Source organism: Neofelis nebulosa, chromosome 16 (assembly GCF_028018385.1).
Source record: "Neofelis nebulosa isolate mNeoNeb1 chromosome 16, mNeoNeb1.pri, whole genome shotgun sequence".
Taxonomy (NCBI): domain Eukaryota; kingdom Metazoa; phylum Chordata; class Mammalia; order Carnivora; family Felidae; genus Neofelis; species Neofelis nebulosa.
In genome coordinates this window covers 35,444,976-35,472,536 of record NC_080797.1, presented here as the reverse complement: position 1 = coordinate 35,472,536, position 27,561 = coordinate 35,444,976, and the positions used below count along the sequence as shown (strand labels likewise).

Here is a 27,561-nt window from a genome sequence, read left to right as displayed (position 1 = left end):
AAAGCATCTCAGGCAGATGTGGACAGGAAAAAGGCATTTCTTATGACACCCTACCATCGAAATGTCCATTGTATTAGACTAAGGTGAGCAGATAATCGAGAAAGTCAAGAGATCACCCGAAGGAGCCTCCTCAAGCATGAAAACTTTGAAGTTCATCTTAAAGCCTCATGTGAATAGGCCTTATATTCCATCGTATACCTATGTGGGCTTTAACGTTAAAAAAAAAAACAAACAAACAGTTTTACAATTTCCAGTTAAACTTTCTAAGGTTTGGCCCCATCCTCTGAGCAAAATCAACCTACACCCATCCTGTCCTGGGCTCCCCTCTCCGGCCTTACTGGGTTACACGCAATCTGGCTTGAGAACCAAGCATTAAAAGGTACCAAGGAGGGCTCCGTGGTGGTGTAGTTGAGTCCAAAGACTTGGGCACCAAGACAGAAACGGCTCAGGCATAGAAGAAGGAGAAGATTTGGCAAAGCAAGTTTGGAGTCATGCAGGGTTGATTTGGGAGCTGAGGGAAGGCACCAGAAGGTCTGAGGAAGGGGGTGGCCAAAGTTCTGACTATATAAAGGTTGCGTAATTATAGGCACCATGGGGGTACCACCCGCATCTTGGGCAGCAGCATCTCAACTTCCACTGTGGCTTTGGCTGCCAGCCAGAGTGGCAGTTTTATTGACAAGTTATTGGAGTCCTTCCCCCCAGCAAGCTTTCATGATGAGATTCATGTGGCATGGCGCTTGGGTCTCAGATAAAAGGTCCTTCATCAACCCCCTCCAAGGTCATTATTTCGCCGCTTATTATAATGCTATTCTGACGGAAAGTCCCACCACACTACAAAGAAGCCCCGGACTTATAATAAAACCAAAATTTCTTTGTTTTCCTCCAAGGCAATTAAAGGGGCAGAAATAGGTGGGTCCTGAGGCAGGCATTACAGAGACTTTCCAGAGGCAGGACGCAAGTCTAGGTGTAAGGAGCTCCTTTCTCGCTTCGGCTGGGCTTGGGACAGATGGAAAGGCCTGTCAATCAGACTGATGAACATTTACCCATAGGGTACATAGGGACAGGCCTCCTGCTTCCTGACTCTTGTCAGCCTGCTCCAGAGCCCTGGCTTTCCAGCCTGAAGCTGTTCCCCAATCCTGCCTCCCTCCCTGTCCATGGAGACTTGCGCCTGAGCACAGACCAATGGCAGCACCTCTTCAAGCTTTTTGGTCGCATCCATTGATTGACCAGTGCAGCCTCATGGGGGCTTTAGTCCAAGAAGAGAGTTTAGCTTGTAAGTACGGGAAGATTCAAGAATTGGGTCGACAACAACAACAACAACAACAAAAACACCAAAACTAGAATTTGCATAGAGTGCCAAGAGATCAGAGGAATGGAAACTGAGAGCACGATGTTGACTAAGAGATAAGAACACACAGAAGAGGCAAGGAGAAAACCAGAAGAATCCTCGGAACCACACAGGCTCATGCTGCTCAGACAAAGCTAGCCCACCTTCCAGTGAGTGATCCCGGAGAGTACAAAGCTGAGAAGTAGCCAATGCAACCCAAATCTACGGTCAGAAGACTGGCCCACCCTGCCGAGTGTCCTGCATGATATAAATCGAGATGATTCAGGAAAGATCTACAGACACGGGACCACAGCCTCTGAGGCCTCCAAAAGCAGTGACATTTTCCAAGGTGCCCAGATCAGAGCATCACCTCCATGATGCAGTCTGAGATTTGTTTGTGGCTGAGAAATACAGCGTTGCCTATACCAGGCAGCATAAGGTCAAAAGGGGACAACGTTACCTGTTCCTGAATGAGTACGGAGTGTGGACAGGAGGAAGGGAGAAAGAAGCAGAGGAGATCATACCTGTACTGGCTTCGGGTCACGGCCAATCGGCAGCCATACAGAGACGCAGGAAAGTACAGGTTACAAGCGGAGATTCCTTTTTTCCCCTGCTGGTTGCCCCACAGGTGAAATGGACGGGGCCACAGATGGAGTGACAGGTGAGTGGACATAATGTTGCCGTCCCTTGTAAATCTAGCCTCTGTCTTGCAGTGTTTTCAAAATATCAGTAGGCTTGGGTGAATTTGCTTTTTGAACTAGTGGGGAAAGGGGACGTGGGCGTTGTTAAGGTCTTCAAGACTTCACACAGGTTGGGAGCAGACTTCGTGTACTGTCTTGATTTCCTAAATGAAATATCCACAAATTGTATTCGTTCAAAGAGAAATTGAGTGGTCAAGGGACTATCAACCCCACTTTCTTTATTTAGAGAAATTTTATTCAAAACATTTATCGCGTGGCTCCTCCGTGCTGGGCACGGGGCTACCTTGAAACAGAAGAATCATAGCTCTGGTAAAGGATTGTATTTTTGTGGGCAATTCAGGCTAATATGGGTCCCCCCAAAATATATCAAAAGCAACAAGAAAGTAAGGAGGTGAGATATTTAAGAGGTGTGAGATGGACGTATCTGGAAATATGTGTGTATTTAAACGTAACTAAGAGACTGCATATACGACATCAAGGGCGGCTGTCATTTACTGAACATCTGCCAAGTGCCTGGCACAGCCCCAGAACTGAGGATGGGGACGCGGGGACAGTGGGGAGATGACACGGTCCCGTCCTCTGTGAGCCCTCGGTCCTGCGGAGCGGACAGGCAGGCCCACAACGAACTTTAATGTAGGAGATATAATTGGGCCCTTCCCTCCAAGAGTTTCTTCCTTCTCCCTCCAGTTCTTCCCATACCTGTTCCTGCCCCAACCTCCGGTTGGGCCATTTGGACCATTTTCTGATTCTCTGCCCCAAGAGGAGGAATGAGGCCATTTCAGGTTATTTATCTGTATCCCGAAGGAGACTTGGTAGTGAGGCGACTCAGAAGTAGAATTCAAACAAGTGGCCTCAATCGAACCCTAATCCCTTTAAGACCCTTTCTTCCACTGGGCCTAGTCATTAGGGTTTTTTTGATATTTGGTTCTTGTTGCTTGGGAGACCACAGTTGAGTGGTGTGCCTGCCCCCACAGAGGCTCCATGACTTTGGGGTGAGTTTCCAAGCAGGTGGAAGTGGTTTCCGAGGACACAGAAAGAAGAGAGGCAATGCTAAAGCAAGCAAGTGAAAGAGGTAGTGTCAAAGGGCCTGAGATTCGTGGAGGGAAATGGAGGTGACGTGTGAACCTACTGGTGAACACAACACAAGTCTGCCACCCAGGGGACGAAAGGCATCTACTGCAGGGCACAGGCATCTCGGCGGGGGGGCTTTGGGGGCCCGTGTGGATGACCGAGGCATGTGTTTGGGATGTCCGGCAACCAGGCAGGGATAAGGGAGAGGCAAGCAAGAGAGCTTTCGGTACAAAATCCAGCATAAAGGGGGAGCCTGGGCTGGAGAAGGCCAGGGGACAGCCGAAGCCCAGAAGCACTCTGTCTGAAACGGGGTTGGGTGAGGACACTGCAGGATGGGAGTAAACACCAAGAAAATTCTCCCTGGGGAAACTCCCAGGTCCTGTAAGATCCCTGTGACCCACCTCACCCCAACATCAGACAGCGGGTCCGAACGGGCAGTTTTATGCAGATGTACCACTAGCAAAGCCCTTCGCAGTTGGGTGCAGGGCCAGGTGGTGGGCTTGAGTGAGAGACCACCTGTGAGACTCCTTGGCTCATTTCCCTCCCTAACGCCGAACTTCTCTCCCTGCAAAATGGGGACTGTAGAGCCTGCTCTGCATCTCCCAGGAGTTTGGGGGATTTCAAATTAGACAGCCTGGGTGAAAGTGAGCTTTAATGGTGGTAAAGCAACAGACATACAAGCAAGTTTGCCCGTTTCTCTTCTCTTCTTCCCCAGTAGACAGAGTGTTTTTAGCAATGGCAGGGGGTGAGTCGACCTTCTTTAGTGATTCCCAGTCATTACAATTGCCAGGGTTCTCAGGCTATTTTGAAGTGCGCTGCCCCTTTTATCTCTTGCACAGCCCTTTGTGGCAGAAATTCTCAACAGTGGCTCCTCCTCAAGGAAAAGGAATCGAGACAATGGGGTGATTATGGTTCTGTCATCCTGCAGACACAACCCAACCAGAAACTTGGCTTCCGTGAAGCACAGGGGTTAGCAGCGCAATTGCTGGAGGTAGACTGCTTGGATCTGAATCCTGGCTTCACCGCCTACCAGCTGTGTGACCCTGGGCATGTTACTTACCCTCTCTGAGCCGTGGTTTGTCACTCCAAAATGGGGATTATATGAGTCTATATGCTTAAATGTATCTGTAACTTAGATCGGTGTGCGGCTCATGGAAAGAGCTGGATGAATGTGAGCTTCAGTGCTGATGGTGGTGGTGATGGTGGTTAACGAGGGACTGTTTGGTTTCCAGGGAAGCTCTTCACACTTCCCCAAGCGTAGTGATCCCTCCACCCAGTATTTGTTCCCAGGAACCCAAACCACTTCACACACACATACACACCACATACACACACACACCAACAATGTCTCATCAAAGCTCATCTTTTAATTATAAATGACAGGGATGTGAACTTAACAAACACAGGTCAATTACCTGGGGCATCACTGACTCATTTCGTGTCACCTGATGAATCCCTCAACCACTCAGTCCCTCAATGACTCACCTCCTCTCCTTCTCCTTAAAAGGGAAGAGCAATGCTTACCTACCCTGTCTTGATGCAGGAATAAGTGGGTTTATTTTGTTAGACAGCTTTGAACTTATTGGATGAAAGGAGCTATTTAAGTACAAAGGAAGTGGTGAAGACATTTGGGCCAGGTGCTAAATTAAGACTTATCAAGACTGTTTTTTTTTTTTCTTATTGGGACCTACCCTCAGAGATGTGTCACCTGTATGTTGTACAACTTGGGAGAAAGAGCAGAGGCCCAGTAGAGGGGAAGGGAGGAAAGGCTGTGACCACCTCTGACCCTTCCAGATTCCCTATGGTGGAAGTCCCGATGCCTCCCAGGCAAATCAGTCCTGTCCACACAGACAGTGGCCAACAGGTAGGATTCTGGACTTGACAGCAGTTGGAGGCACACCAACCAGCCCCTGGCTTAAGATCTCTCAGCCCTTGGGGCTTGGGACTGTGGTCTCTTCTGCACTGAGATGGGCTAGACTTTGTAAATTTCTCAACAGGCTACTCTGATGCAAATTGCTCAGGCAGCAGAGGGAAGATAAGAACCAGCTCCACTTTAACATCTATAATCTCACTGATGAATAAGACGTAGACCGCAGGAAGTCATAGAATTTGGGGCTAGAAGACCCTCTGCAACCATCTCATCCAGCCCCATCAGATACCTGAGTAACCTCTCAACGTCCCCCACAAGGTGGCTGTAAGGGCCCTGTTTGAATGCCTCCAGTGATGGGGAGCTCACTGCTTCCCAACTTTGGCCAGCTCTGACACTGCTTTCTGGAGACACGCTGTTCCCGGCCATGGCTGCCTAAATATGGAGCTTCTGGTTCATGTGTCTACTGCCCAGAAGACCCAAGCCAGGCAGCTGCCCAAGGGCTTTCTGGTGGAACCTGTGAGGGAGCTTGGATGGGTCAGTTTGGCCTTTTCTCAACTGATAGCCTAACAGGCTCAGAAATTGCCATCATTTAACACATTCAGCATTTCACAGCACGGAGGGAAAAGTCACGATCTTGATCGGATGAAGCCTTCCTCACACATGGGCTCCATCAGGAGCCTGGAGCCAACTCCTCCTGGGATATATCTGGCCTGTAAGGGGCTCAGTCCCAAAATAAACCCCTTAACCCAGTGGTTCTCAAATTTGAGTATACATAGAATCATCTGGAAGGCTCAATAAACTGGACTGCTTATTCAGAAAGTCTGAGGTGGGGTCCAAAAATTTGCCTTTCCTGAAAGTCCCCAAGTAAAGTGGGGGACTCCGCTCTTAGATCCGCCGCCCTAAATCCCCTCGTGTTTAATCTTTTTCCTTTCAAAGCTTTCAGAGTGCAGGGTTTGGGCCTAATTCAAAGAAACCAGAGTTCAAGTCTTGATTCAGCCACCCGCTGCTCCCCTCTTTGCAGGGTTTGTGTGGGACGCTGCATCCCAAGATCCATAAAGCCTCACCAAGGGCGTGCCCCCCATGGGCATGTGAGCACAAAAGCTAACTTTAAATGGAGTCTTCTAGGGGGTCTGGGCAGAACCTCGAACCTGAGCTTTTCCTTTGCACAAGGACCAGAGGCTTCATCCTGACAAGAGGTGGAAGGCGAGGGGCGATATCTGTTGTGTGTATTTTAAAGCTCTGTGAATCAGGCTTTAGATACCCAGATACAGCTGGGGGTCTCTCAACTGTGCCATTCTGCCGCAGTCCTGTTTTCAACTGTGGTCCTTGCTGGCTTTACCATCTCCCAGAAGCCCTCTGGTGAGGGAGTCCCAGCCCCTGCTTCCATCAGCGGGCTCCAGGACACCTCTTGGCACAGCGTAGAGACCTTGGCCACAGGCCCTGGGCTCTTCATGCTGCGGAACTGAAGTTTATTAGCAAAAAGTTTCCCTACCACATCTCAGACTGTGAGGCCACAGAAGAGAGGAGAGAGGAAGCACAAACCCAGGGGCGAGGGCTGAGCCGCTGGACCGGACAGCCCATCAGCAGAGAAACGCTGCCTGGCGTCGTCAGTCTGCAGCCGGGCCAGGCTGAGGGGGCAAGACCCGGGAGGGTAGGGGCTGGGGGAGGGGGCAGGCCTGCAGAAGGGGGCCGGCGGGGCTGCAGACATTCCCCATCCCCCGATCCCTCAAGCTGAGGGGAACGTCAGCATCGAGACGATGAGCGGGAGGCACAGGAGGCCCGAGGAGGAGGAGGCCCGGAAAGGCAGGGAGAGCAGGGCCCAGAGGCCACAGGGGCCGGGCAGGGCGTCCTGGAGGCCGGGGTTGCACAAGGGTTGCAAGGCAGCCTGCGGAGAAAGAAAAGGTGTTTCAAACATTGGCGTGAGACGGGGCATGAAAGACAAAAAGTATGCGCTTTAGCATCGGAAACGCCAGAGGGGATTTTAGAGCTCAGAGGTCCTGCCAGGCCTAAAGACAGGGTAGCGATGTGGTTGGAGCCCACTGTGGAGCTGGGACGGGAGCTCAGGGGGCCACGTGCAAAACCTGAGCTTCCTGCCACAGGTGAAGGAACACGGAGGAGAAAGGCAGAAAGGCTGGCCAGGTGAGAGCAGGCTGGGCGTCAGCTGCCCTCCAGATTTACACACAGCCTGTAGCCTTGTCCTTTATTGCTTAAAGGGGAGTGTGTAGCCCCCTTACCTTTCTCACAGTGCAATGGAAGGACAAAATGAGACAATGGCTGCGAGTGCCCTTAGCAATATATTTTAACGTTGAGTATGAAGATTCCCTGTTACTGGAATACTTCCTCCAGGGAGTTTAGCAAAACCTAAATGCACTGAGCTCTCCAGTATGTCAGCACCTCTCCCCCTCCCCCGTGGCAGTGACTGGCATCTGGGAATGTGCTCAGCAAAATGGAAGGCGTGAGCCGAAAAGTTCCCACGGGCCCTCCTCCGCATCCAGGCAGCTCACCAGGTTTACCGGGTACCAAGTCTGTCCCCAGAGATGTGGTCGGCAATACCGCTCCTCCTTTCAAATCACTCCCATGAGAGGTCTCTGCTTTCACACCCGACATTGACACAAACGTCAGGGCACGTACTTGCGATCCTCGCTCTCCAGAAGTTTCCGGTACGTGTTGATCTCGCCCTCCAGCCGGGCCTTGACGTCCAGCAGCACCTGGTACTCCTGGTTCTGCCGCTCCAGATCAGCCCGGATCTCAGACAGCTGCTCCTCCACGTCGCGGATCAGGATCTGCATCTGGGCCAGCTCGGTGCCGAAGCGTGCATCCGACTCACACAGGGAGTTCTGCAGACAGTCCTTCTGTAACACGAAAGGGGGAAGCAGGTGGGAAGTCACGGAACGCAGCCCTCAGCCTCTTCAGTAAGACCTCGACACCCCAAGGCACTGCCCAGGCCCAGAGAACATTCTGGGTCCCGTTAGCAGGCCGTCAACTGGAAGAACGAACATCGTGCTATTGCTCGTCACTGGAGACCCTCAGGAGAAGTTTGCAGAGCCTCCCTCCCCTGGGTGAATGTTCATGCCCTCAGCCTCCACATCTATGAGAAAGTCAAGGTTTGAGCCGTGTCCCGGTCTGTATTCAAGGGAGGCACGTCCTGACCCGGAAGTGCCCTTGGGCGTGGGAGCCAAGCCGGGTCTGCCAGGCGTACAGAGGGGCTCACCAGCGTGTGCTGGGCCTGAAGCTCCACCTCCAAAGCGTTCACCGTGCGCCTCAACTCCAGGATCTCCGACTGGCAGCACTGCAGCTCCTCGGAGCAGGACATGTCCTGCTTGCTGATGCTCTCGCACTGAAGCACAAGTGCACAGAGATATCACATCACCCCCCTGCCCAGGTGGAAGCCGGGGGGCCCTCCCTGCTCCGAGGAGGCACCCTCACCTGATCTCGGAACCACTGCTCCACGTCGTTACGGCCGGTCTGCATCATGGCCTCGTAGTGGCACCGCATCTCGTCCAGCACCCTGCTCAGGTCCACGGTGGGCTCCGCGTCCAGCTTAATCTGGAGCTTGTCCCCCAGCTGGCCCCTCAGGATGTGGACTTCCTGTGGGCACAGGAGGAGGACATCCCATTCGTGGGACCCCCCCACTGCCCTCCACCCAAAGCCTTGTCCCCCACTTCCTGTCCCCCGCCCCCGACCCCCGCCCAGTGATTTCCCTGTGCCACTCCGAGGGAGAGTCACCTACGGCACCAGCCCCACAACTCGCAGAGGCTGCGGAGGAAGAGCGGGCCCCCACCAAAGCAGGAGCTCACCTCCGTAGCTCGTGAGGCTTAACCATGAGGCAGAGCCTGCAGAACTTCCATCCTGAGCAGGACGAAGAGCTTCATTTCTTCCCCCAAATGAGCGTGAATTCCCCCCCGCCCCAGAAAGTCTCACACAAAAGGCCATGCACCTGCTCGTGGTTCTTCTTCAGGCAGAGCAGCTCCTCCTTCAGGGACTCCAGCTGCGCCTCCAGGTCACACTTGGCGAGTGTGAGGTCGTCCAGGGCCCTGCGCAGGCCGCAGACGTCGGCCTCCCCCAGCTGGCGGAGGGAGTGCTCCGTCTGGTACCTTTAGCAGGGCACGGACAGAAATCGAGGTTAGAGAGCAGAGGGGCCCCAGGACACTGGCAGTCGACATTTCCTATGTGGCTACACGCCCAGCCCGGCCAGCAATGGGTGTTCCCCATGCGTGTGACCCTGAGCACCTAGGACAAGCCTGGCAGAGTGGCCGGTACTGAGAGTGTCAGGGTGGGCTGGTGGCCAAAGGGGAGGCAGTCGAATCACACCAGGCAGTTGCCACGCCAGGTGACCCCTGCGGACCCTCCTCGTCCCCGTCCCCTACTGAGACAGAACCTGGGTTCTCTCTCGGATTAGAAGCCAAATGCCAAAATAGGAGGATGGAAATGGCTTTCTTTAGCTCCAGAGGAGTGAGACTTCTACAGGGCCCTGAAAAAAAAAAAAAAAAAAAAAAAGAGTAAAACACAATGCCCCTTCCTATTTCCAGGTTGGACCTTCTCAGGTGGCATAAACCTTTTCATCTTCACATGCCTCGCATCATAGACTGAAGCATGATTTCCGTCATGAGTTACTAGTGCTTACAAATTGGTCGGGCTGCAGTGTGGAAACATCCTCCCGGAGGCAGCAGAATTTGGTAGGAAATGGCCTCAGGGTAGGGAATGCGGGGCCAAGCTCCAGGTCTAGCACTCAGGAGCCACGTGACTTCAGGCAGGTCGCTTCAGGGCCCTGAGCTTCTTTGTGAGGACAAAGATGAGGCCACCACTGCTCTGCCTGCCTCCCCAGGTTCTTGCAACAGTAGCAGCAAGTGGATGATGCCTTCTCAACAGTTGTGAACTGTAAAAGCGAAACAACTGAGGAGCAGGGTGGGTGTTCTTTCAAAGTCTCAGGCATAAGGCTCTGTGTTTTCTCCTGCTGTAACTGTCCGTCTGGGATCTTGGTCAATTACATCTCTGACGCCGGCTGCATCACAAGACCGAAGAAGTCAGGGAGGCCCCTGGCTCCTCCCTCTGCGTGCCCTACCCCAACTCACTTGGTCCTGAAGTCATCTGCAGCCAGCTTGGCGTTGTCTATTTGCACAACCAGCCTGTTGTTCTCAGATTTGATGCACAGGATCTGGGGAGAGAAAGCAGGCTCAGTAATTCACTACCTCCAGAGCCATCAATGGCTTCAGGTCAAAAGACGTTCCATTGGCTAAGATTCACAGCATCACCTTGAGACAGCGCAAACTCCCAACACGTAAGAGATGCTGGTGTGGTGCAGGACGGGGGGTGGTGTGCAAGAAGATGCTTGGCAGAGGCTGAAGGCGTAGAGCCAAAGGAACTGGGAGATAGAAAGGAGTAGCAAACCGAACATTTGACAGAGACTCAATTTTATTTCTCCAGCTGTGATGCTTCCCCTGATATAAACAAGATCTGAAATCTAGGCCACAGAACAATGGGCTGGATATGAAAGGTTTACATAAAGGGGGACCTGTTCTTTTTTTCTATACATAATTTTTTAATGTTTATTTATTTTTGAGAGACAGAGAGAGACAGAGCATGAGCGGGGAAGGGGCAGAGAGAGGGAGACACAGAATCCAAAGCAGGCTCCAGGCTCTGAGCTGTCAGCACAGAGCCTGACACGGGGCTCGAACCCACAAACTGCAAGATCGTGACCTGAGCCAACGCCAGACGCTTAACCGACTGAGCCACCCAGGCGCCCCAGGGAACCTGTTCTTAATAAGAAGTCCCTCATGTTGGTTGGCCAACCTCCCCAAAGGTCTTCTGTGAATCTAGCCAGGTTTTTTGGCCCCTATTCTGACATTCCTTGCCTTCCCATCTCCAAAACTAAGATGTAGGCTCTTAAGAAGCATTGCATTGACCTACAAAGGGGACAGCAGATATGCAGAAGAGACCAATGCTACTGAATGGCCATATACTGGCTCATGAAGGACATTACAACATTCTACCTTGTGCCATGCCAGAAATTACATTGCACTGCTTTTGCAACTACAATTTGTAAGGACTGAGACTAAGTAAACATAAATCCTGGAGAGCCAAATCCTACATCTCGTCTTTTACATGTTCCCATTCACCTCCACTCAAGAGATTCTCTTCCCACAATCAAAAAGAAAGAAAGAAAAAGGAAGAAAGAAAGAAAGAAAAAAGAAAAAGGAAGAAAGAAAGAAAGAAAGAAAGAAAGAAAGAAAGAAAGAAAGAAAGAAAAAGAAAAAAAAGAAAGAAAGAAAGAAATTTCAGCTATGGCTGTTTCCACTGTCAATCAGGCCCTCAAAATTCTATGCAAGTATCAGTAATCTTTTTCTGAAAAGGGCAAAACAGTAAATATTTAAGGCTTTGAAGGCCATGAATCTCTGTCACAACTACTCAACTCTGCCATTATAGCACAAAAGCAGCCATATACAATACATTAATGAATGAGCATGGCTGTGTACCAATAAAACTTTATTTACAAAATCAGTCAGTAGGCCAAATGGGGCCATAGTTTACCAACCCCTGACCTGGAGCACCACAGACCTCACCTTCTGCTGGAGCTCCTCGATGGTCCGGAAGTACGACTGGTAGTCTGGACACACGCTGGACTCGTGGCATTTGCTCGACTCTCGGATCTTGGTCTCCAGCTCCGCGTTCTCCCGCTCCAGCTGGCGCACCTTCTCCAGGTAGTTGGCCAGGCGGTCGTTCAGGAACTGCATGGTCACCTTCTCGTGGCCAATCGGGGCGCCTTCCCCATAGTTCTCACACACTCCGATGTTGCCGGGAATGTCGCGGGTCCCTGGCAAGGGGCAAGCAGTTTGACAGCTGTAGGGCACACAGAGGCTGGGTCGGCCCAGAGGCGTTGCCCCCACACGCACCCGGTTGGCATGTGCCAGGGTGGCGGAGAGGCACAGGGAGGCAGCCGTGGGCTCTGAAACCTGTCCACTGAGGAGAGAATCACAATGAGTAGAAGTCATGGTGTACAGGCCAGGCTCGTGCTTTGCCCGCAGTTGGATTTGCTTGAAGATGAAGCCTTCCTTCTCCTCCAGAACTTATATAGGCTTGTAGTGGGTGTTGGTGCAAGAAAATAGGCATTTTCCTCATTAATATTTATATTGATTCTCATACAATCACTCTATTAGTCAGTGATTTTGTCTCTCATAAAGAGTTAATGAGCTCATGAAAGAAGCCTTCACCCACACAGGAAGCTTCCCCCTCACTGCAGGGTCCTAGAATACAGAGAAAACGAGGTCTTCTCCAAGTGGCCCGCATTCTGTGGTTTATGTCCCTTTCCCCTCAGTCAGCTTATCTCTGTGAGATCATCAAGACCCAGAGACTCCCAATATCCCCCCAAAGTCTCTCCCATTCTATATTCCTTTCCTGCCTCCAAATGTTCCCATCATGGCAAAGTCTAAGATAGTAATCAGGCACATTGAGGAAAGAAAATCAGATCACAATTAGTTTGTTTCAGCGGATGTGTATGGAGTGTCCAATGTGGGACATGGCTTAGCTTGCTTGGAGGGAGGGGGTTAGATTTTTAGTAAGGGGAATAAGAAAGTAAATGACCTTAATATTATAAAGGCAATAAGAGAGGATGTTAAAAAAAAAAAAAAGTTGCATAGATTTTAGGAAGAGAAAACACTGAGTGACCAGAAAGACTTCATAGAACAGGGAACATTTAAACTGTGTTTCTGATAATGGTTTCCAGGAGGGGTTGAGGGAGACAACATCTCTCATAGAGACCAAAATGAACAGAATCAAACAAGTCTGGGAAATGGAAAATAGTCTAGCTATGCTGATGCTTATAACGAACACACATTTGCCAGCACTGGAAAGTTGCATTTAGTCCAGGTTGTGGGAAGCCTTGAATGCCAGGACCATCCCATATATAGTCTTCAGGTAAAGGTAAATCAAAGGTAGGAATCTGCCCCTGGAAGCTGACTCTCCTCAAATATGAGGGAAAATAAATATCCACGCTCCTTTCGAAGCAAAGTAACAGAAGAGAGATGAAAGTTTCCTGTATAAACATTAGAGAACAACACTGGACCAGAACAATGAAAAAGAAACCTAACTTCCAAATTGATTTTGGTGTTTGGAAACTGAATAGACACTTTTTAATTACCCATGGGTCAAGGGAGACATCAAATGAGAAATTAAAGTATTTTAAACTGAATTAAGACGAAAATACAACCTATCAAACTGATGTGGGAATTAAAACTTTCCCTGTGCAGGCGTGAAACAGATAAGTAGTTTTGGAAGTGGGAAAAAAAAAATCATGAATGAAACGGGGTAATCTGTGATCCCAAGGAATAAAATTATGTTTTTGTGTATTAGAGTCTATAGACTAATTAAAGGCGGGCAGTGATTAGCACTTTATGGTGTCTGTTCTCAGGCACCTCCCCCTCTTTTCTGGCATCTTCCCTTGTAAGACACTGGTCATCCCACCGACTGACTCCCTCTTCACCTTGTTTAAGAAGATACACACTCAAGAACTCTGATCTTTCATCTTTTGAAACTTCGTACATTTCAAAGAAATGCACGTACCTTGATTGTCCATTACTTAGCAGACTCTAGAATAAATTTAAATTTCCTTAATCTTCAGACACACTCAGAGCATCAGAAGGTTTATGGCCTCCTCTATTCCTAAATAAGTCAGTGGCCGGTTGTTCAGTAAGCCCTGGAAAAGGGCAGCCTGCCAGCTTCCAGGCTATGCTAATGAAGACGCTTTGACCCCATTCCTAAGATGAATGCATTCACCAGGAGGGCCCTTGAAGCAGCAGTACGTGTTTTAGGTGGCTCTAAAACATGGAATCTGAGCCGAAAGGAATCTCAAAGTCCTCTAGTCTAGGGGCCTTTGGCATTGAATCCCTTCTGATAACCTTCCAACTCAGCATCCAGTCCACCACTCTCCAGAAGGTCTATCCCATCATTGGCCAACTGGGCCCCTGTGGCCCACAGTTTCCCAGGCTTTGTGCAAGATACTGGGGTCAAGAGATAAATAGCAGCCAGCTTTGTCTTCAGGGACTTACAATATAGGGGACTATTAGAAAGTCCTTTATGCAGAAACCTATCTACCTCCATGCTATTTATGTCCATTGCTTTCGTTTCTTCCTTCATTCATTCAACAAATATTCAGTGAGTACCCATTCTATGCCAGACAGGCTCTGATGCTGGATGCTGGTGGTATGTTAGCAAGTAAGTCAAAGAGTCTGTTCCTTAATTTACTTTCTAGTTCTATCCATGGTGTCCCATACAGGATAAATCCAATCATTCTGCCACAATGGCTGACCTGCAGCTCTTTATGACAAATGGTTCTAATCCCCCTTACCATCCTGAGTACATCCCTCTGAATACATTCCATGGAGTCTCTACCACTCTTAAGTGAAGGCTCTAGAATGGAATTTTGGATGAGCTGGAATTCAGAGGCTGCCAGCAGATGGCCCAGCAAATCTTCTTGCCCAGGAATCTTGTGTGGAGTGTGCTGGTGCCACCAACTCTTCAACCATGATACCCACCCAGCCACCAGCCGGTCCCATATACGATCAGTGAGACCCATGAGGACACTCCCTCTTAACTACTCCTTGTAGAGATATGGGCAGTATTCACCAAGGCAAGGTTCACCACCATCCGTGAACTTGTCCCAATGAGCTACTCCGAGGGATCCAGTATTCGTATACACTCCAATATTCAAAGCCCTCTCAAGGTACCATGAGGACCTCAGGGCTGAATCAGACGAATTCCCGTTGCAAAAATTGCAGAGCAGAAGGAGAAATAGGTCATGTCACTCAGAAGAAAGAGAAGTCACAGAGAGAGCTGGGGTGAGGGGCGGACATCAAAGAGACTTCATCTGGAGCTTCAAAGATAGGTAAGATTTGGACAGGCAGAGGAAGGAGAGAGAGGATTTTCTAGAAAAAAGAGGCAAGCACAGGTACACACTCAGAAGCAGAGACACGTGTGGTGGGCTCTGGAGAAGCAGGGGGTGCAAGCTTGGGAATGTAGGTGTGCAGCCAACAGAGGCCCGCCTGGAAAGAAACCACCTTGAATGACACAAAACGTACACCTTGCAGAGTCAAACCGCATTTTTAAACCCTATGAAACTGAAATGTGTGCTCATTTACGCTAAAAATGTGGTCGCCTTATATCTTCATAACTTCTACACAGATGATTCTCAAACTTTAGGCCACATCAGAATCATCCAGCGGGCTTGCAAAAATGCAGATTGCCAGGCTCCGCACCAGAGTTTCTGATTCAGTAGGTTTGGAGTCAGGCGCAAGAGTCTGCATTGCTAACAAGTTCCCAGGTGATACTGACTCTGGGGATCTGGGGAGCACACTTTGAGAACAGGACTTCTGCTCTCAGGGAAAGAGGAGCCTCATGGTGGTTGTCATCCTATGGAAACGAAGCACAATGTAGCAAAATGGTATTTTTGCGGAACATTTGTGCACCGATGTTGGGGCACATTTCAGACACGTAAGCATATGCTTTCCTCAATATAATAAGCAAGTTCTGTTTGCTTTCTTCCTGGTTTACTCTTCTTCATAGAGGTTTGTTTTGCAAGGACATCTAAGACCGGAGAAGGGAGGGACAAAAGGGGAAACCCATACAGTGTTTGTTAAACCAGTGGGTAAGCCCACATGAAACAATGTCTGTAGAGGACAGATGAAGGTCAAGTGAAGTGATACACTTTAACATTACTAGGTGCTGGGATTCTGGCTTGGCACTTATACAGGATTCATCTCTCCCTCTCTCTCTCTCTCTCTCTCTCTCACACACACATACCTATATATCCAGAGTTGATACAAACTATCACATTTGACCACCTACTATGTGCTACACCATATTGTACCTGGTGCTTTAATCCTTTCAACCACACTGAAAAGTAGTTACCAATGTACCACTGTAGAATAAGAAAAAGCTCACAGTGGTTAGGTAACCTGTCTGAGCTCACAAAAGTTGAAGAGGAAGTCCGTGAAACATTAGCTCAGGTCGGCCAGACGCTCAAGCCCAAGCTGCAGCTCCCAGCCAGGAGCCCAGACACCCACTCCATCCACTCCGTTCATGCAACAAACAGGTGTCGTCCTCCTCTGGGCTGCACCCTCGTCCAAAGAGCTAGAAATATATGGGGAGACAGAACAGAGTCCTCTGGAAAGTTTTGGGCAGACAAGAGAGATGACCAAAGTAGCAGTTTAGTACCCAATAAGCACCCCTGGGATGGGAACGCTGAATCTCGATTTTGTGGGCTCTCTAGTAAGTACTGCAGCACCTGATACAAAATGCATACTCCGGAACCATTAAGCAAGAGAGTGAAAGGCTGGTGGTGTGTGCGGCATAAAGGTGGCACAGAAGAGACGGGGCAGACAGAAGAGGAGAAGGCTCTTACGAGACCCCGGGCAGCACATGATGGAATCCAAATCCTGCCCCCAGCAGTGCCGACAGGTAGGAAGAGATGGGAGGCAGAGGTGTTAAAAGAAGATTCTGCCAAGAGTCCTCGAGGCTGAGTGATTTGCTATATATGGGGGTCAAAGGAAGGAGGGACACCAAAAGTGCTCTTGCGGTCCCTGGGCTCCTGGAACAATAATGTGCTGGGAAAGGGAGCCAGGAAGTCAAGGCAAAGAGTAGGCTCAAGGGGGAGATGCTGAAGTGAAGTTTGGAGAATGTGAAATATAGCCAAGTGGGACTGTCCACCAGGAGATCCAAGACCTGAATTGCTTGGGCTCACTGAGAAACTCTCCTGAGCCGCTAAGTTTTCTTCTTACACCTGGCAAGCAGGTAGGGCTGTTGAGTTAGCCCAGAGGCTAATACCTGAACAGGGCAGCAATTCTCAAAAGGAGGGTTCCCTCCTCCCCCCGCCCCCCACTAGAGGGGAAGTGGCAAGGAAGATAATTTGGCTAGAGGGAGTGTCACTTAAAAACAAATACAACCTGTATTCGAAATGAGCTTTTGGCCATGATTGAGTTCCGTATTTATATTTTTGAAAGCTAAAACAACATTAAGTGACAAGTGAGGGATTTCTTTTTTTAACGCTTATCTTTGAAAAAAAATGTTTATTTTTGAGAGAGAGAGAGAGAGAGAGAGAGAACACAAGTGGAGGAGGGGCAGGGAGAGAGGGAGAAGAGGACCCAAAGAGGGCTCTGCACTGACAGCAGACAGCCCTATGTCAGGCTCAAACTTACGAACCACAAGGTCATGACCTGAGCAGAAGTCAGACACTTAAGCACCTGAACCACCCAGGCACCCCAAAGTGAAGGATTTTTTTTAACGTTTATTCATTTTTGAGAGACAGAGAGAGACAGAGGATGAGTGGGGCAGGGGCAGAGAGGGGGGAGACACAGACTCCAAAGCAGGCTCCAGGCTCCGAGCTGTCAGCACAGAGCTGGATGTGGGGCTCGATCTCATGAACTGCGAGATCATGACCTGAGCCAAAGTCGGACGCTCAACCGACTGAGCCACCCAGGAGCCCCAGAGGGATTTTTTTTAATATGTGTCAAATGAGAAAGCATGGAGAGAAAAAAGTTGAGAAACACACTAAATTAGGTGGAGAAAGACAAAGACAACAAGATGAGCTCGTGAAGATTCTTATAAGTGGTCCTCAGAAGGGGCGAATTTGATTTTGTTCTTTGTAAGGAGGATGATGCGGGTGTGACGAGGTGGAGCCTTAGGTATCATACATCGTGGACCACAACACACGAAAATTGGTGCCTAAATAAAAAATGTTCCTGTTCCGGAAAGTCCAGAATTCCACCTCGATATTCTTGGCTTCCGGGTTAAACAGCGGGAGCAGAAGTGTGGGCCCTTCCCCCGAACTCGCTCAGTGACGGCAGCATCTGCCCCTGAGGACGGCAGCGGGCCACCCTTACTCCTTCCACTTTCCTGGCATTTGGGAGAAATGGCATTTGAGTGAAAAAAACAAACAAAACAAAACAGGCAATGAGTACAGGGGCCTGCAGAGGCCTGCCTGGTGTCGTAGGTGAAGCCTGGAAGGAAATATTACAAACCAGCACACTGGTAGTGCAGGGGTGGTAATCCGAAAACCAATGGGCTCAGTACTTTACTAGGTGGCTCAGAACCAGATCCGGTCCCAAGTCAGAGTCTCAGGGGAAGAAAAGTAATCAGTCAACCCGGTTGAAATTATTGTGACCACAGCAAAGCCTAATAGTGCATCTAGGCTGTCGGTCCAATCTGGGAAGATAGCGAGATGTAGGGGCCAGAGCGCCGCCAAGGGGACGGTGCAGAGATGGGAGTCACTCTGTGAGTGCCCGGGTTTGGGCACCAGAGGGCGCCCTGAGCCCTCAGGCCATAATTACGGATGAGGGTAAAACCGCAGTGTCCAGGTGCCCTGGGCCAGGCTGGATAGACACCTGCCAGCCTCCCTTGCCTGCAACACCCATCCTGCATCTGAATTGCCTTTCTTGCCACACCCAGGAGCTTCGGGAGTCCCACACTTAGCCTGGTCAGACTAGCAGGGGGACAAGGCCCGATTTTCATGGCGCTGTTGCATGAAAATGTATGGCTACTCCTTAAAACATATGATTCTTGTGAGGTATTTGTTAGAAGAAAGCCCACAGAGCCTACTGGACATTTGGACATTTTTGTCCTCTGACAGCCCAAAGAATGCTTTTTTTTTAATGTTGGTTAGGACACTTGGAGTGAAAAACTAAGCTGCAATAACAACAGTGATTGATTTTATTATTTATTTATTATTGCTTATAAGTGGACAAGGAGGGCGGTCAAACTTCTAGACCACCAACTCAGAAATACATGGCCCCTGATACTGCTAATGGGTTTTGCTACCACCTCCTTAGTCCCTCTTTCCTTCTAAGAGGGAAAGATTATCCCTGCCGGTTCCCAGGGAGCCCCATAAACCAATATCCACCTTCTCTGTGCCAGGAGCGTTGTATGGATTATCCCTCAGCAACAGTGAAGTAAAATAGAATCTTTCTAACCTTACAACTGAAGAGTAAGTCTCAAGAGAGTGTCATGGCCCGGCGATTTCACTTAACTGGTGTCACAAAGGGTGGCATTTGAGCCCAGATCTGCCCAACTCCAGAGCAAGTGCCCTTCCCACCATACTGTGCTCCTGGGCAGAAGATCCGAATTTGCATTGATCTTGGGACCAGGTTCCGCAAGTGAGCCGAAACCTGAGAGCTTCATTCTTCTGGGCATGCTCAGCACATTCCAGAAGCTAAATTGAGTAGCACAGCAAAGAAGGCACATCATCTCTTGGGTGGTCTTCCACCATATCTGACTGTGACCCACCTGGGCCTGGGTCAGAGCCATGTCCAAGAGGCAGACTCATGCCTACTGTGCTCCTCACCTTCAGCACCCCAAAGGCAACAGCAAATAGACAAGGACACCTCTCTTGGGACGGAAATATGCCCAGGACCCAGACAACTGTCCTGAGTACCCAAGCTAAGAGAGCAGGTAGTAATACCATGCCTCCACACAGGAGCCAGTTTGAATGAGAGAAAAATAAAAAATAAAAACTTGGCAACCTGGCCAGGGCAGTTCTCAGCATGACCTCCCTTTGGCTGGATCGGAACTCTAAGTTGTGTGATTTTGCTCTTGGACAAAATACCAAGACGTTAAAGATGCCAAAAGCACGGCAGGGACACGTTAGTTCTGAGCTGTTCTGAAGGAATTCAACCTTGGCAACCAACATGTCTTCCTTTCACCAGCCCATAGAGATCGATGGGCAAGGTAAATCGAATGTCAGCAAAGGGCCTTCATCCAGAGGCTAAGACCCCAGTGCCCCAGTGGAAGATCCTGGCAGTGACAAGACATGTCGGGGCCAAGGATCACCCAAGGTCTTGAGGGCCAGAGTTGTTTATCACACCATATACATTGCCAAGCACGAGAAACGTAGCACTTAATACAGGAAGGAGATTTATTGACCGTTTCATACAGGAACCCAATTACATCTTAGGAGACTCTGAAGCATAGGACTAGAAGGCAAATCCCAGAAGAGGTACTGGGATCAAATGATAGCTTAAGTGAAAGACAATGATAGCATTGGAAGGGGGGGGGGGGGGGCAGATGCGGTGTGGGGACACACAGGGAGCCATGGCTTAGAAGTTTCTGTTATGCTCTGATTTAGTGAACATGCCTCCAGTGAGTTCAGTCTTCCTGGAAGAAAGGCTAATGAGCAGGTGAAGGCAATCCTAGCCTGGGTACAACTAGCCTTGACCTTCTGCACCAGCACTCAGACCTTCAGAATCACTTCTCAGTGCTGAGGCCACTTGCTTAGAGAGGGCAGGTGGCTGGGACACAGCTTGGATGAAGGACACAGGCAGCAGCCGTAGAGCAGGGATTGATGGGGAGTCTGCAGGGAGAGAGAGAGAGAGAGAGAGAAAGAGTTAGGCACAGGGAGTACAAAGATGTCTCAGTGATGCACGGAAGAGGCAAGACCAAAATGAACAAAAGACAAGTCTGCCACGAAGTCACAGAGCGCAATGAAATCTGTGTGAGTAGTTCCTCTTCCAGTGCCATCTGTGTCTCTCCGTGTCCAAGAGTCCTCTAGGGGGACTTGGCTTAGGAACCAGCTATCGTTTATGTAACAGTCAATCCACAGTGCAATCCACATACACCAGGAGAGTTGAGCACATCACTAAGCCAGTGTGGACAGGGAAGCTTGCTCTCCGTGCTGATATCTCCTTCCACAACCATATCAGTTATCTGTGAGGAACTGCTTTATAGTCAGGTATGTGCCTTGGTGAGAAATTGACTCTATCACACGTACTTGCAATCCTCACTCTCCAGAAGTTTCCGGTATGTGGCAATCTCACTCTCCAGCCGGGCCTTGACGTCCAGCAGCACCTGGTACTCCTGGTTCTGCCGCTCCAGGTCAGCCCGGATCTCAGACAGCTGCTCCTCCACATCACGGATCAGGATCTGCATCTGGGCCAGCTCGGTGCCAAAGCGTGCATCCGACTCACACAGGGAGTTCTGCAGACAGTCCTTCTGTAGTGGCAAATAACCGGGTAAGAGACCGAGGTGTCCCAAAATTCAGCAGTAGGAATCATGGCCAACCTCACCATGTCATAGGACATGCCCAGAACTCTGGAGAAATCGCTGCCCACATCACCACGACTTTTCACAAAATTCTACCTGGAGGAAGTGTTCATCCCAGTATTCCCAGTACCTGACCAAGTAGACACCCAGTGACGTCTTGTGGAACGAGGGCCTGAACCGCCACCCTTTATTGTAAAGGAAGTGGAGTTGGCTTTTTAAAGGAACCGGTTTTGGGGGTCAAACCAACCTTGATGGCAAGGCATCTCCCCCAGGGAGAGAGGGACCCAGCCCCTGAGTTCTGATTGTTAGTGGGACTGATGAGTGGGACTTCTAAGACATGCTGCTGCCAGGCCATGGCCCGTGGCACCAGCAGCACGGTGAGGGCAGAGGACCGTACCAGGCTGTGCTGGGCCTGAAGCTCCACCTCCAAAGCGTTCACCGTGCGCCTCAACTCCAGGATCTCCGACTGGCAGCACTGCAGCTCCTTGGAGCAGGACATGTCCTGCTTGCTGATGCTCTCGGACTGAAGCACAAGTGCACACAGACATCACATCACCTCCCTGCCCATGTGGAAGCCAGGGGGCCCTCCCTGCTCCGAGGCGGCACCCTCACCTGATCTTGGAACCACTGCTCCACGTCGTTGCGGCCGGTCTGCATCATGGCCTCGTAGTGGCACCGCATCTCGTCCAGCACCCTGCTCAGGTCCACGGTGGGCTCCGCATCCAGCTTAATCTGGAGCTTGTCCCCTAGCTGGCCCCTCAGGATGTGGACTTCCTGTGGGCACAGAAGAACCAACACTCTGAGTGAGGAAAGGGTTTGGACAGAGCAGATGGCACCTGAACCCCTTCTCTGACGAGCAGCACGAGGGGTGAGCTCACTTGTGCACGATGTGAAAGATCTTGTCCAGGATCCACTGGGAAGAACCCAGTGGGTCGCCTTCTTAAATTCACAAGGCAAACCTTTAGAGACAAGGAACCCGCCCCCCCCCACCCCCACCGCTACCTCTGCTACGTCCTACAGAGTCAGCCTGGCTCCCACACCCAGATCAACCCCTCATCCTGATGCCAGCTGAGCCTGGCTTCTAATCCTACAGCCACAGGGTGGGCGGTGCTCCCTTCTCTGCTCAGTGCCCTCTCCCATGGGTCTGCAGCCCCAAGCCCAGACCTGCTCGTGGTTGCTCTTGAGGCAGAGCATCTCCTCCTTCAGGGACTCCTGCTGGGCCTCCAGGTCGGCCTTGGCCAGGCTCAGGTCATCCAGGAGCTTGTGCATCCCACACATGTCCGCCTCCACCACCTGGCGTAGGGACAGCTCACTCTCGTGCCTTCCAGGACAGGAGATGAAAGGTCAGCAGGATGACAAGGACAGCCCCTTTCAGCTGCCCCCAGTTTCCATTTCCTTCACCAACTTGGATCCTCATTTCCTTGGTTAATCAACATTCACTGTGTTGGATCCTGTACCTACAGAACTCATTGTTGGAAGAAATATCATTATGCCCACTGGATGGAACTACATGGGAAACTGTGGCTCAGAGAGAATAAATGGAGTATCCAGGATTGTATATCTTGGTTAATAGTAGATACATGGATTCACCCTAAGTCGTCAAATTAACGCAGTATTCATTCTGCTATAAAGGAGTCATTTAGCTAGGAAAAAGAATAGCTTGAAAGTAAGCCTTCTGGACCTACAGTTTTCTAGTTTACCCCTTGGATTAATTATTTCAGATGATTTTTATGCCTTTCTCATTCATTCAATTGCAACTCTTGATACCAAAAAGCTATAGTGACAATTCTTCCCACTCATAAATTTAGTGAAGAGTCAGTGAATCTGTCAATGACCAATGAACTGAAAGATTATTCTTGCAATGATTTGATTTTGTTTCTGGCTATAACACAAAACCTTCTTATCTTCTAGATGGGGAGAAAATGACATAGGACCTGACCCATCTAGATGATTCTTCCTCATTTTGTTTCAACGCTTTTGTTCACTTTCAACCATTTCTAGGTTCTAGTCAGTAACCACTTTTTAACATCTACTTTGGGCCAGTACCATGATGGGCACCTAGAAATAAAACAGAAGAGGAGTCACTCTGAGCCTTCTTCCAGCCCTACTTACTTGATTCTAAAGTCATCGGCAGCCAGCTTAGCATTGTCAATTTGAGTTACCAGCCTGGTATTCTCAGCCTTGCTGCACAGGATCTGTGGAAAACCAGGAAGACAGTTCATGCACAAAACATCATACTCTGGGCTCCAGCTCTATGGGTGACATCTACGCTCATGCTCAAGAGAACCCAAGAGCACAAAGACCCTTGAGTCTTCAATGGCCCTTTGACTGCCATGCCCTTCCACCTTCCTCAGACCCAGCGTACCCCAGGCTACTTCAGACCTCACCTTCTGCTGGAGCTCCTCAATGGTCCGGAAGTACGACTGGTAGTCTGGACACACGCTGGACTCGTGACATTTGCTCGACTCTCGGATCTTGGTCTCCAACTCCGCGTTCTCCCGCTCCAGCTGGCGCACCTTCTCCAGGTAGTTGGCCAGGCGGTCGTTCAGGAACTGCATGGTCACCTTCTCGTGCCCGTTCGGGGCGCCTTCCCCATAGTTCTCACACACTCCGATGTTGCCGGGAATGTCGCGGGTCCCTGGCAAGGGGCAAGCGGTTTGGCAGCTATAGGGTACACAGAGGCTGGGTCGGCCCAGAGGAGTTGTCCCCACAGGCATCCTGTTGGCATGTGCCAGGGTGGCAGACAGGCACAGGGAGGCAGCCTTGGCCTCTGCCCCGGGCTGGCCCCCAACGTCAATGCAGGAACCGCAGACATTTGCAGCTTCGGGCATCTGAGTGCTGCCCAGACAGCGGGATGAGCTGATGTAGCAGGAGGTCATGGTGTGGGCTGAGGTAGCACAGGAGCTTCGGAGCAGCTGTGAAGGCCGAGCCACTGAGTGTGACAACCCCTTTCCCTGCTAGGCCTTTTATACCCCATCCCAGGTGGGTGTTGGCTCAATGCTTTGACCTCAGCGCCTTGATTTTCTACCTACTGTTGTACTGTCATCCTGTTACTCAGCTGTTGGTTTACCATTAAGAGTTCCTCGCCTCATTAAAGGAATGTTGATGAATTTGACATGCCCCTTGCTGTTTGATATCAGGTTGTTGGTTGATGAAAGATCAAAGATGTATATTTCTACTCAACAATCACCAGCAGTTAATTCACCTTCCAGATGCCCTCTTGCTGGACTGAGCCAGTCTGTCTGTGGATATAGCCACACTCAAGGATTGAATCTTTCAGTCAGTGATCTGTATGGCAGGAGGGACAGTGAATCCATCACCAGCATTTAGACTCACCCAGCGTTTCCTCTGAAGAGAAAACACCACTTTATAAAACTGGGAAGTCTACAGATATTGATTATTGTAAGGTCCCCTTTCTTCTCTCTTCTATCCTTTACACTACGTACTCCTCTTGAGAAGCTTTAAAGCATCAATGCAGCCCGAAACATTAGTGCTGGCTAAGTTTTGGTTGACTAGTCAGAATCAGCTTTCAGTCATTCACTTGTTGAGCATGTTTCCTGAACATTCCCTTGAACTCAGGCAGTGTGCCAATTCTTGAACATGCAGGGGTCCCTATTCCTCAGGAAAAAACAGTTCCCCAGAAATCTCAGGATATCTTTAACTTGAATGAGAACCATAGATCAATGGGGGTTAGTGAAAGACAGAGGATCCATGTTCCTGATCAAGGATGTATCTAGAGAGAAGCTACTGATAAAAATAAAAAATAAAAAATAAAAAATAAAATAAAATAAAAACTTTATTTGATCCAGAAAAGGGAACTGGGCCCAGAGCTCAAGGGGTATCTCAAAAGTTTAAGAACCGGGGCGTCTGGGTGGCTCAGTCGGTTAAGTAGCCGACTTCGGCTCAGGTCATGATCTCGTGGTCCATGAGTTCTAGCCCTGCGTCAGGCTCTGTGCTGACAGCTCAGAGCCTGGAGCCTGCTTCAGATTCTGTGTCTCCCTCTCTCTGACCCTCCCCTGTTCATGCTCTGTCTCTCCCTGTCTCAAAAATAAATAAATGTTAAAAAAAAAGTTTAAGAACCAAAATTTATGGGGACGTAGGTATATATTGCTATTATTATTAGGTGTTCTTTCCTATTGAATCCTTACTACCTGTGATGTAGCTCTTAGTGGCTTCAGTGTGCAGATGAGGTAACTAAAGTCCATCTTCCGATTCACAGAGAAATAAATTGGCAAGGGCTCGATTTGGTCTCATGTCTGCAAAGCCCATTCATTCTCTTTCCAACCCACCATGACTCTCAATTAGAACAACCTGTGTACTGCCTGTGTTGTTGCTCAGGGGGACGCAGAAGGCTTAGTAGTTGGGCAAGAAGCTGACGTGAAAAGAAATAAAATATCCGAGGGTCCTTGTGTTCCAGCAAAGGAAGATATTTAGACATAGAGCAGGGAGAACAACAAAATGCACATAGAAAAATTATACTCAAAAATCAAGAGTCTAAAGTAGACCTCAAATCCCAGAGATTTTCGTTAGAGCCAAGGGACCAAGGCAACCGGCTCAGGAGGTGCCCCTGCAGAGTGTTGGGACCGAAGGACTGAGGGAGATCTAATGGAGGAAGACCCCAGAAAAGTATAAGTAGGTCTCTTCTCTAAGCAAAATTCAAGAACAAGCAGCCCCGAGAAAACTAAATGGGAGGATGTTGAGTATTGGTGAAACCTGGACTCTTAGAATTCTCTCAAAAAGAAATAAAGGGATCTGGAATTCTTCCCAAAAAGAAAACCCACTCTAGGGTCAGTGCCATTTACCCTGAGGTCACCAATGAATAATCCCCTTACAAACACCATAAATTAGGAGACCTCACGAGGCCAAACCATCCCATCCTTCAGAGGCCTCTGGGTGCAATCTGCATATATTCCATCTTCAAACACCCCTTTAGTTCCTTCTTGCCTCATCACAGTGCATCACTATAATCCAGAGAATTGGACCATTAAAACTGTTTCCTTTGATTTGCTAAACAGGCTCCATGTTTTGACCCTACCCCCTGGCAGGATTTGTTCCATCAACTAAAATTATGGTTCCTCCCATCTCAGAACACCCGCGGTTTGTTACTTCTTAGGCTCCACAGCTGAAGTTTTGATGCTCTGACACCTCTCTGTAAAGCCCTGGCTGGGGCTCAGCAAGGTGTTTTGCATAATGACACTGATGCCCGCCTGTGACTCTGTAGAGAAGTGGATTCTGCCAATTTCTTCCCTATCAAAGAACTGGCAGTAAGTGGAAAGCATGAGGCAGGTGTTTGAGATGCACTCTGCTGTGTCACTGAGGAGGAGCCCGTTCTTGACACTCCAGACCTCATCCTTTGCTCCCCGTAAAGAGTCGCTGGCCCCAAAGAACATGAGAGCCAGACTGCATGAAGGGAGGTCCCAGCGCTGAGGGGTGAAGAGGGAGGAGGTCCTGCAGCCCCTCCTTCATTCACAGGGGCCACCTCATCTCTCTTTAGGAGTAAAAGTTTTGGAGTTGAGTCCGTCTTCAAGGTGGGGGGTAGGACACTGGGTCTGGAACAGAACCATTCAATGCCATGGTGATGGGACCTACTGAGGCAACCCAGAGTGAAAGAGAAAGCAGTCAACTGGGAGCAGCCCACGGGGTTAGGGTCTGATCGACAGCTACCTTATCTGTTGCAAAAGGGTGACTCTGAAGTTGTCTAAGGAAGCAGGTGCTGTCCCCACGCAGTGTGCACTGTGTTCACCTGGAAGAAGTTGGCAAACCACAACAGGTGGTCCATCCTGGCACAGCTGTGCCTGCGACACCCTCAGACACTCTGGGCCAGGAGACGGGGCTTCCAGGAAGGACACCCTCAGGGAGCTTTGTGATCTCAAACGTCCAGCTCTAGAGACTTTGAAATAGAGGCAACACTGCTGAGGTCTTCTCTATTAAGTGGCATTTAATAATATGATTATTTGGGAATCTTTAGTCTGATTTTAAATGTGTTTATTATCATCAGTCGGCTTTATTTCTGTCCCAGGTCTCCGGGTCATTAGAGACTAGCTGACAAAATAATTGTCTGTCCTTCTCCTCTCCCTCCTGCGCTGATGGCAGACTTCCCTTATCCACATTCTAGGGCAGCACATTTGCCCTTATTTATGTCCTACCTGGGCCCATGACAAAGCCCTTTAATGCAGCATAGTAGTATGGTCAAGGCCAAGAACCCTGGGGTCAGCCTGCCTGGATTCAGATTCTGGTTCCACCATTTACCAGCTGTGAAAACTTGGCCTGATGGCTTGACCTCACTGTGCTGTGGTTTCTGCACACGCAAAACGGAGGCAGTAATAGCACCTAGCCCACAGATTTGTTTTAACCATTAAAGAATTTGATCTCTGTAAATCATTGAAAATAATGGCCAGCACGTGGCACCGTAAACACTAAATAAGTGTTGGCTGTTTTTTTTCAAGTGGCTTTTAATCACGGGTCTAGATGCTCACATCATTTACAATTCAAAAATGCTTATTAAATTACCATTTTGTACCTATTTAGGTTAAATTAACAAAGATCAAAAAGGCTAGTGGCACAATGTTGGC

General features: G+C 49.5%; 2 protein-coding genes across 2 annotated transcripts; both read right to left on the bottom strand.

The window, feature by feature from the left end:
• Nucleotides 1-4,446: 4,446 nt before the first annotated feature.
• Nucleotides 4,447-11,992, bottom strand: LOC131498600 (keratin, type I cuticular Ha8-like). Its single transcript, XM_058706048.1, has 7 exons — nt 11,530-11,992; nt 10,042-10,124; nt 8,907-9,063; nt 8,396-8,557; nt 8,181-8,306; nt 7,601-7,821; nt 4,447-6,854 (listed from the first exon to the last, which is right to left on the bottom strand). Exons 1-7 carry the CDS (start codon nt 11,956-11,958, stop codon nt 6,713-6,715), a joined length of 1,320 nt encoding a protein of 439 aa, XP_058562031.1. The 5' UTR covers nt 11,959-11,992; the 3' UTR covers nt 4,447-6,712.
• Nucleotides 11,993-19,851: 7,859 nt separating this feature from the next.
• Nucleotides 19,852-23,912, bottom strand: LOC131498599 (keratin, type I cuticular Ha8-like). Its single transcript, XM_058706046.1, has 7 exons — nt 23,377-23,912; nt 23,102-23,184; nt 22,154-22,310; nt 21,602-21,763; nt 21,387-21,512; nt 20,718-20,938; nt 19,852-20,300 (listed from the first exon to the last, which is right to left on the bottom strand). The coding sequence occupies exons 1-7, from the start codon at nt 23,866-23,868 to the stop codon at nt 20,222-20,224; spliced, it is 1,320 nt and encodes a 439-aa protein (XP_058562029.1). The 5' UTR covers nt 23,869-23,912; the 3' UTR covers nt 19,852-20,221.
• Between the last annotated feature and the right edge of the window lie 3,649 nt (nt 23,913-27,561).

Coding starts and splice junctions, on each gene's coding strand:
- LOC131498599 (XM_058706046.1), bottom strand. CDS start 23,868: ATGACCTCCTGCTACATCAGCTCATCCCGCTGTCTGGGCAGCACTCAG. Junction 21,764..22,153: donor TCAAGAGCAACCACGAGCAG/GTCTGGGCTTGG, acceptor CTGTGCCCACAG/GAAGTCCACATCCTGAGGGG. Junction 20,939..21,386: donor TTCAGGCCCAGCACAGCCTG/GTACGGTCCTCT, acceptor TTGCCACTACAG/AAGGACTGTCTGCAGAACTC.
- LOC131498600 (XM_058706048.1), bottom strand. CDS start 11,958: ATGACTTCTACTCATTGTGATTCTCTCCTCAGTGGACAGGTTTCAGAG. Junction 9,064..10,041: donor GCAGATGACTTCAGGACCAA/GTGAGTTGGGGT, acceptor GCCCTGCTAAAG/GTACCAGACGGAGCACTCCC. Junction 6,855..7,600: donor CTGGAGAGCGAGGATCGCAA/GTACGTGCCCTG, acceptor CTTTCTCCGCAG/GCTGCCTTGCAACCCTTGTG.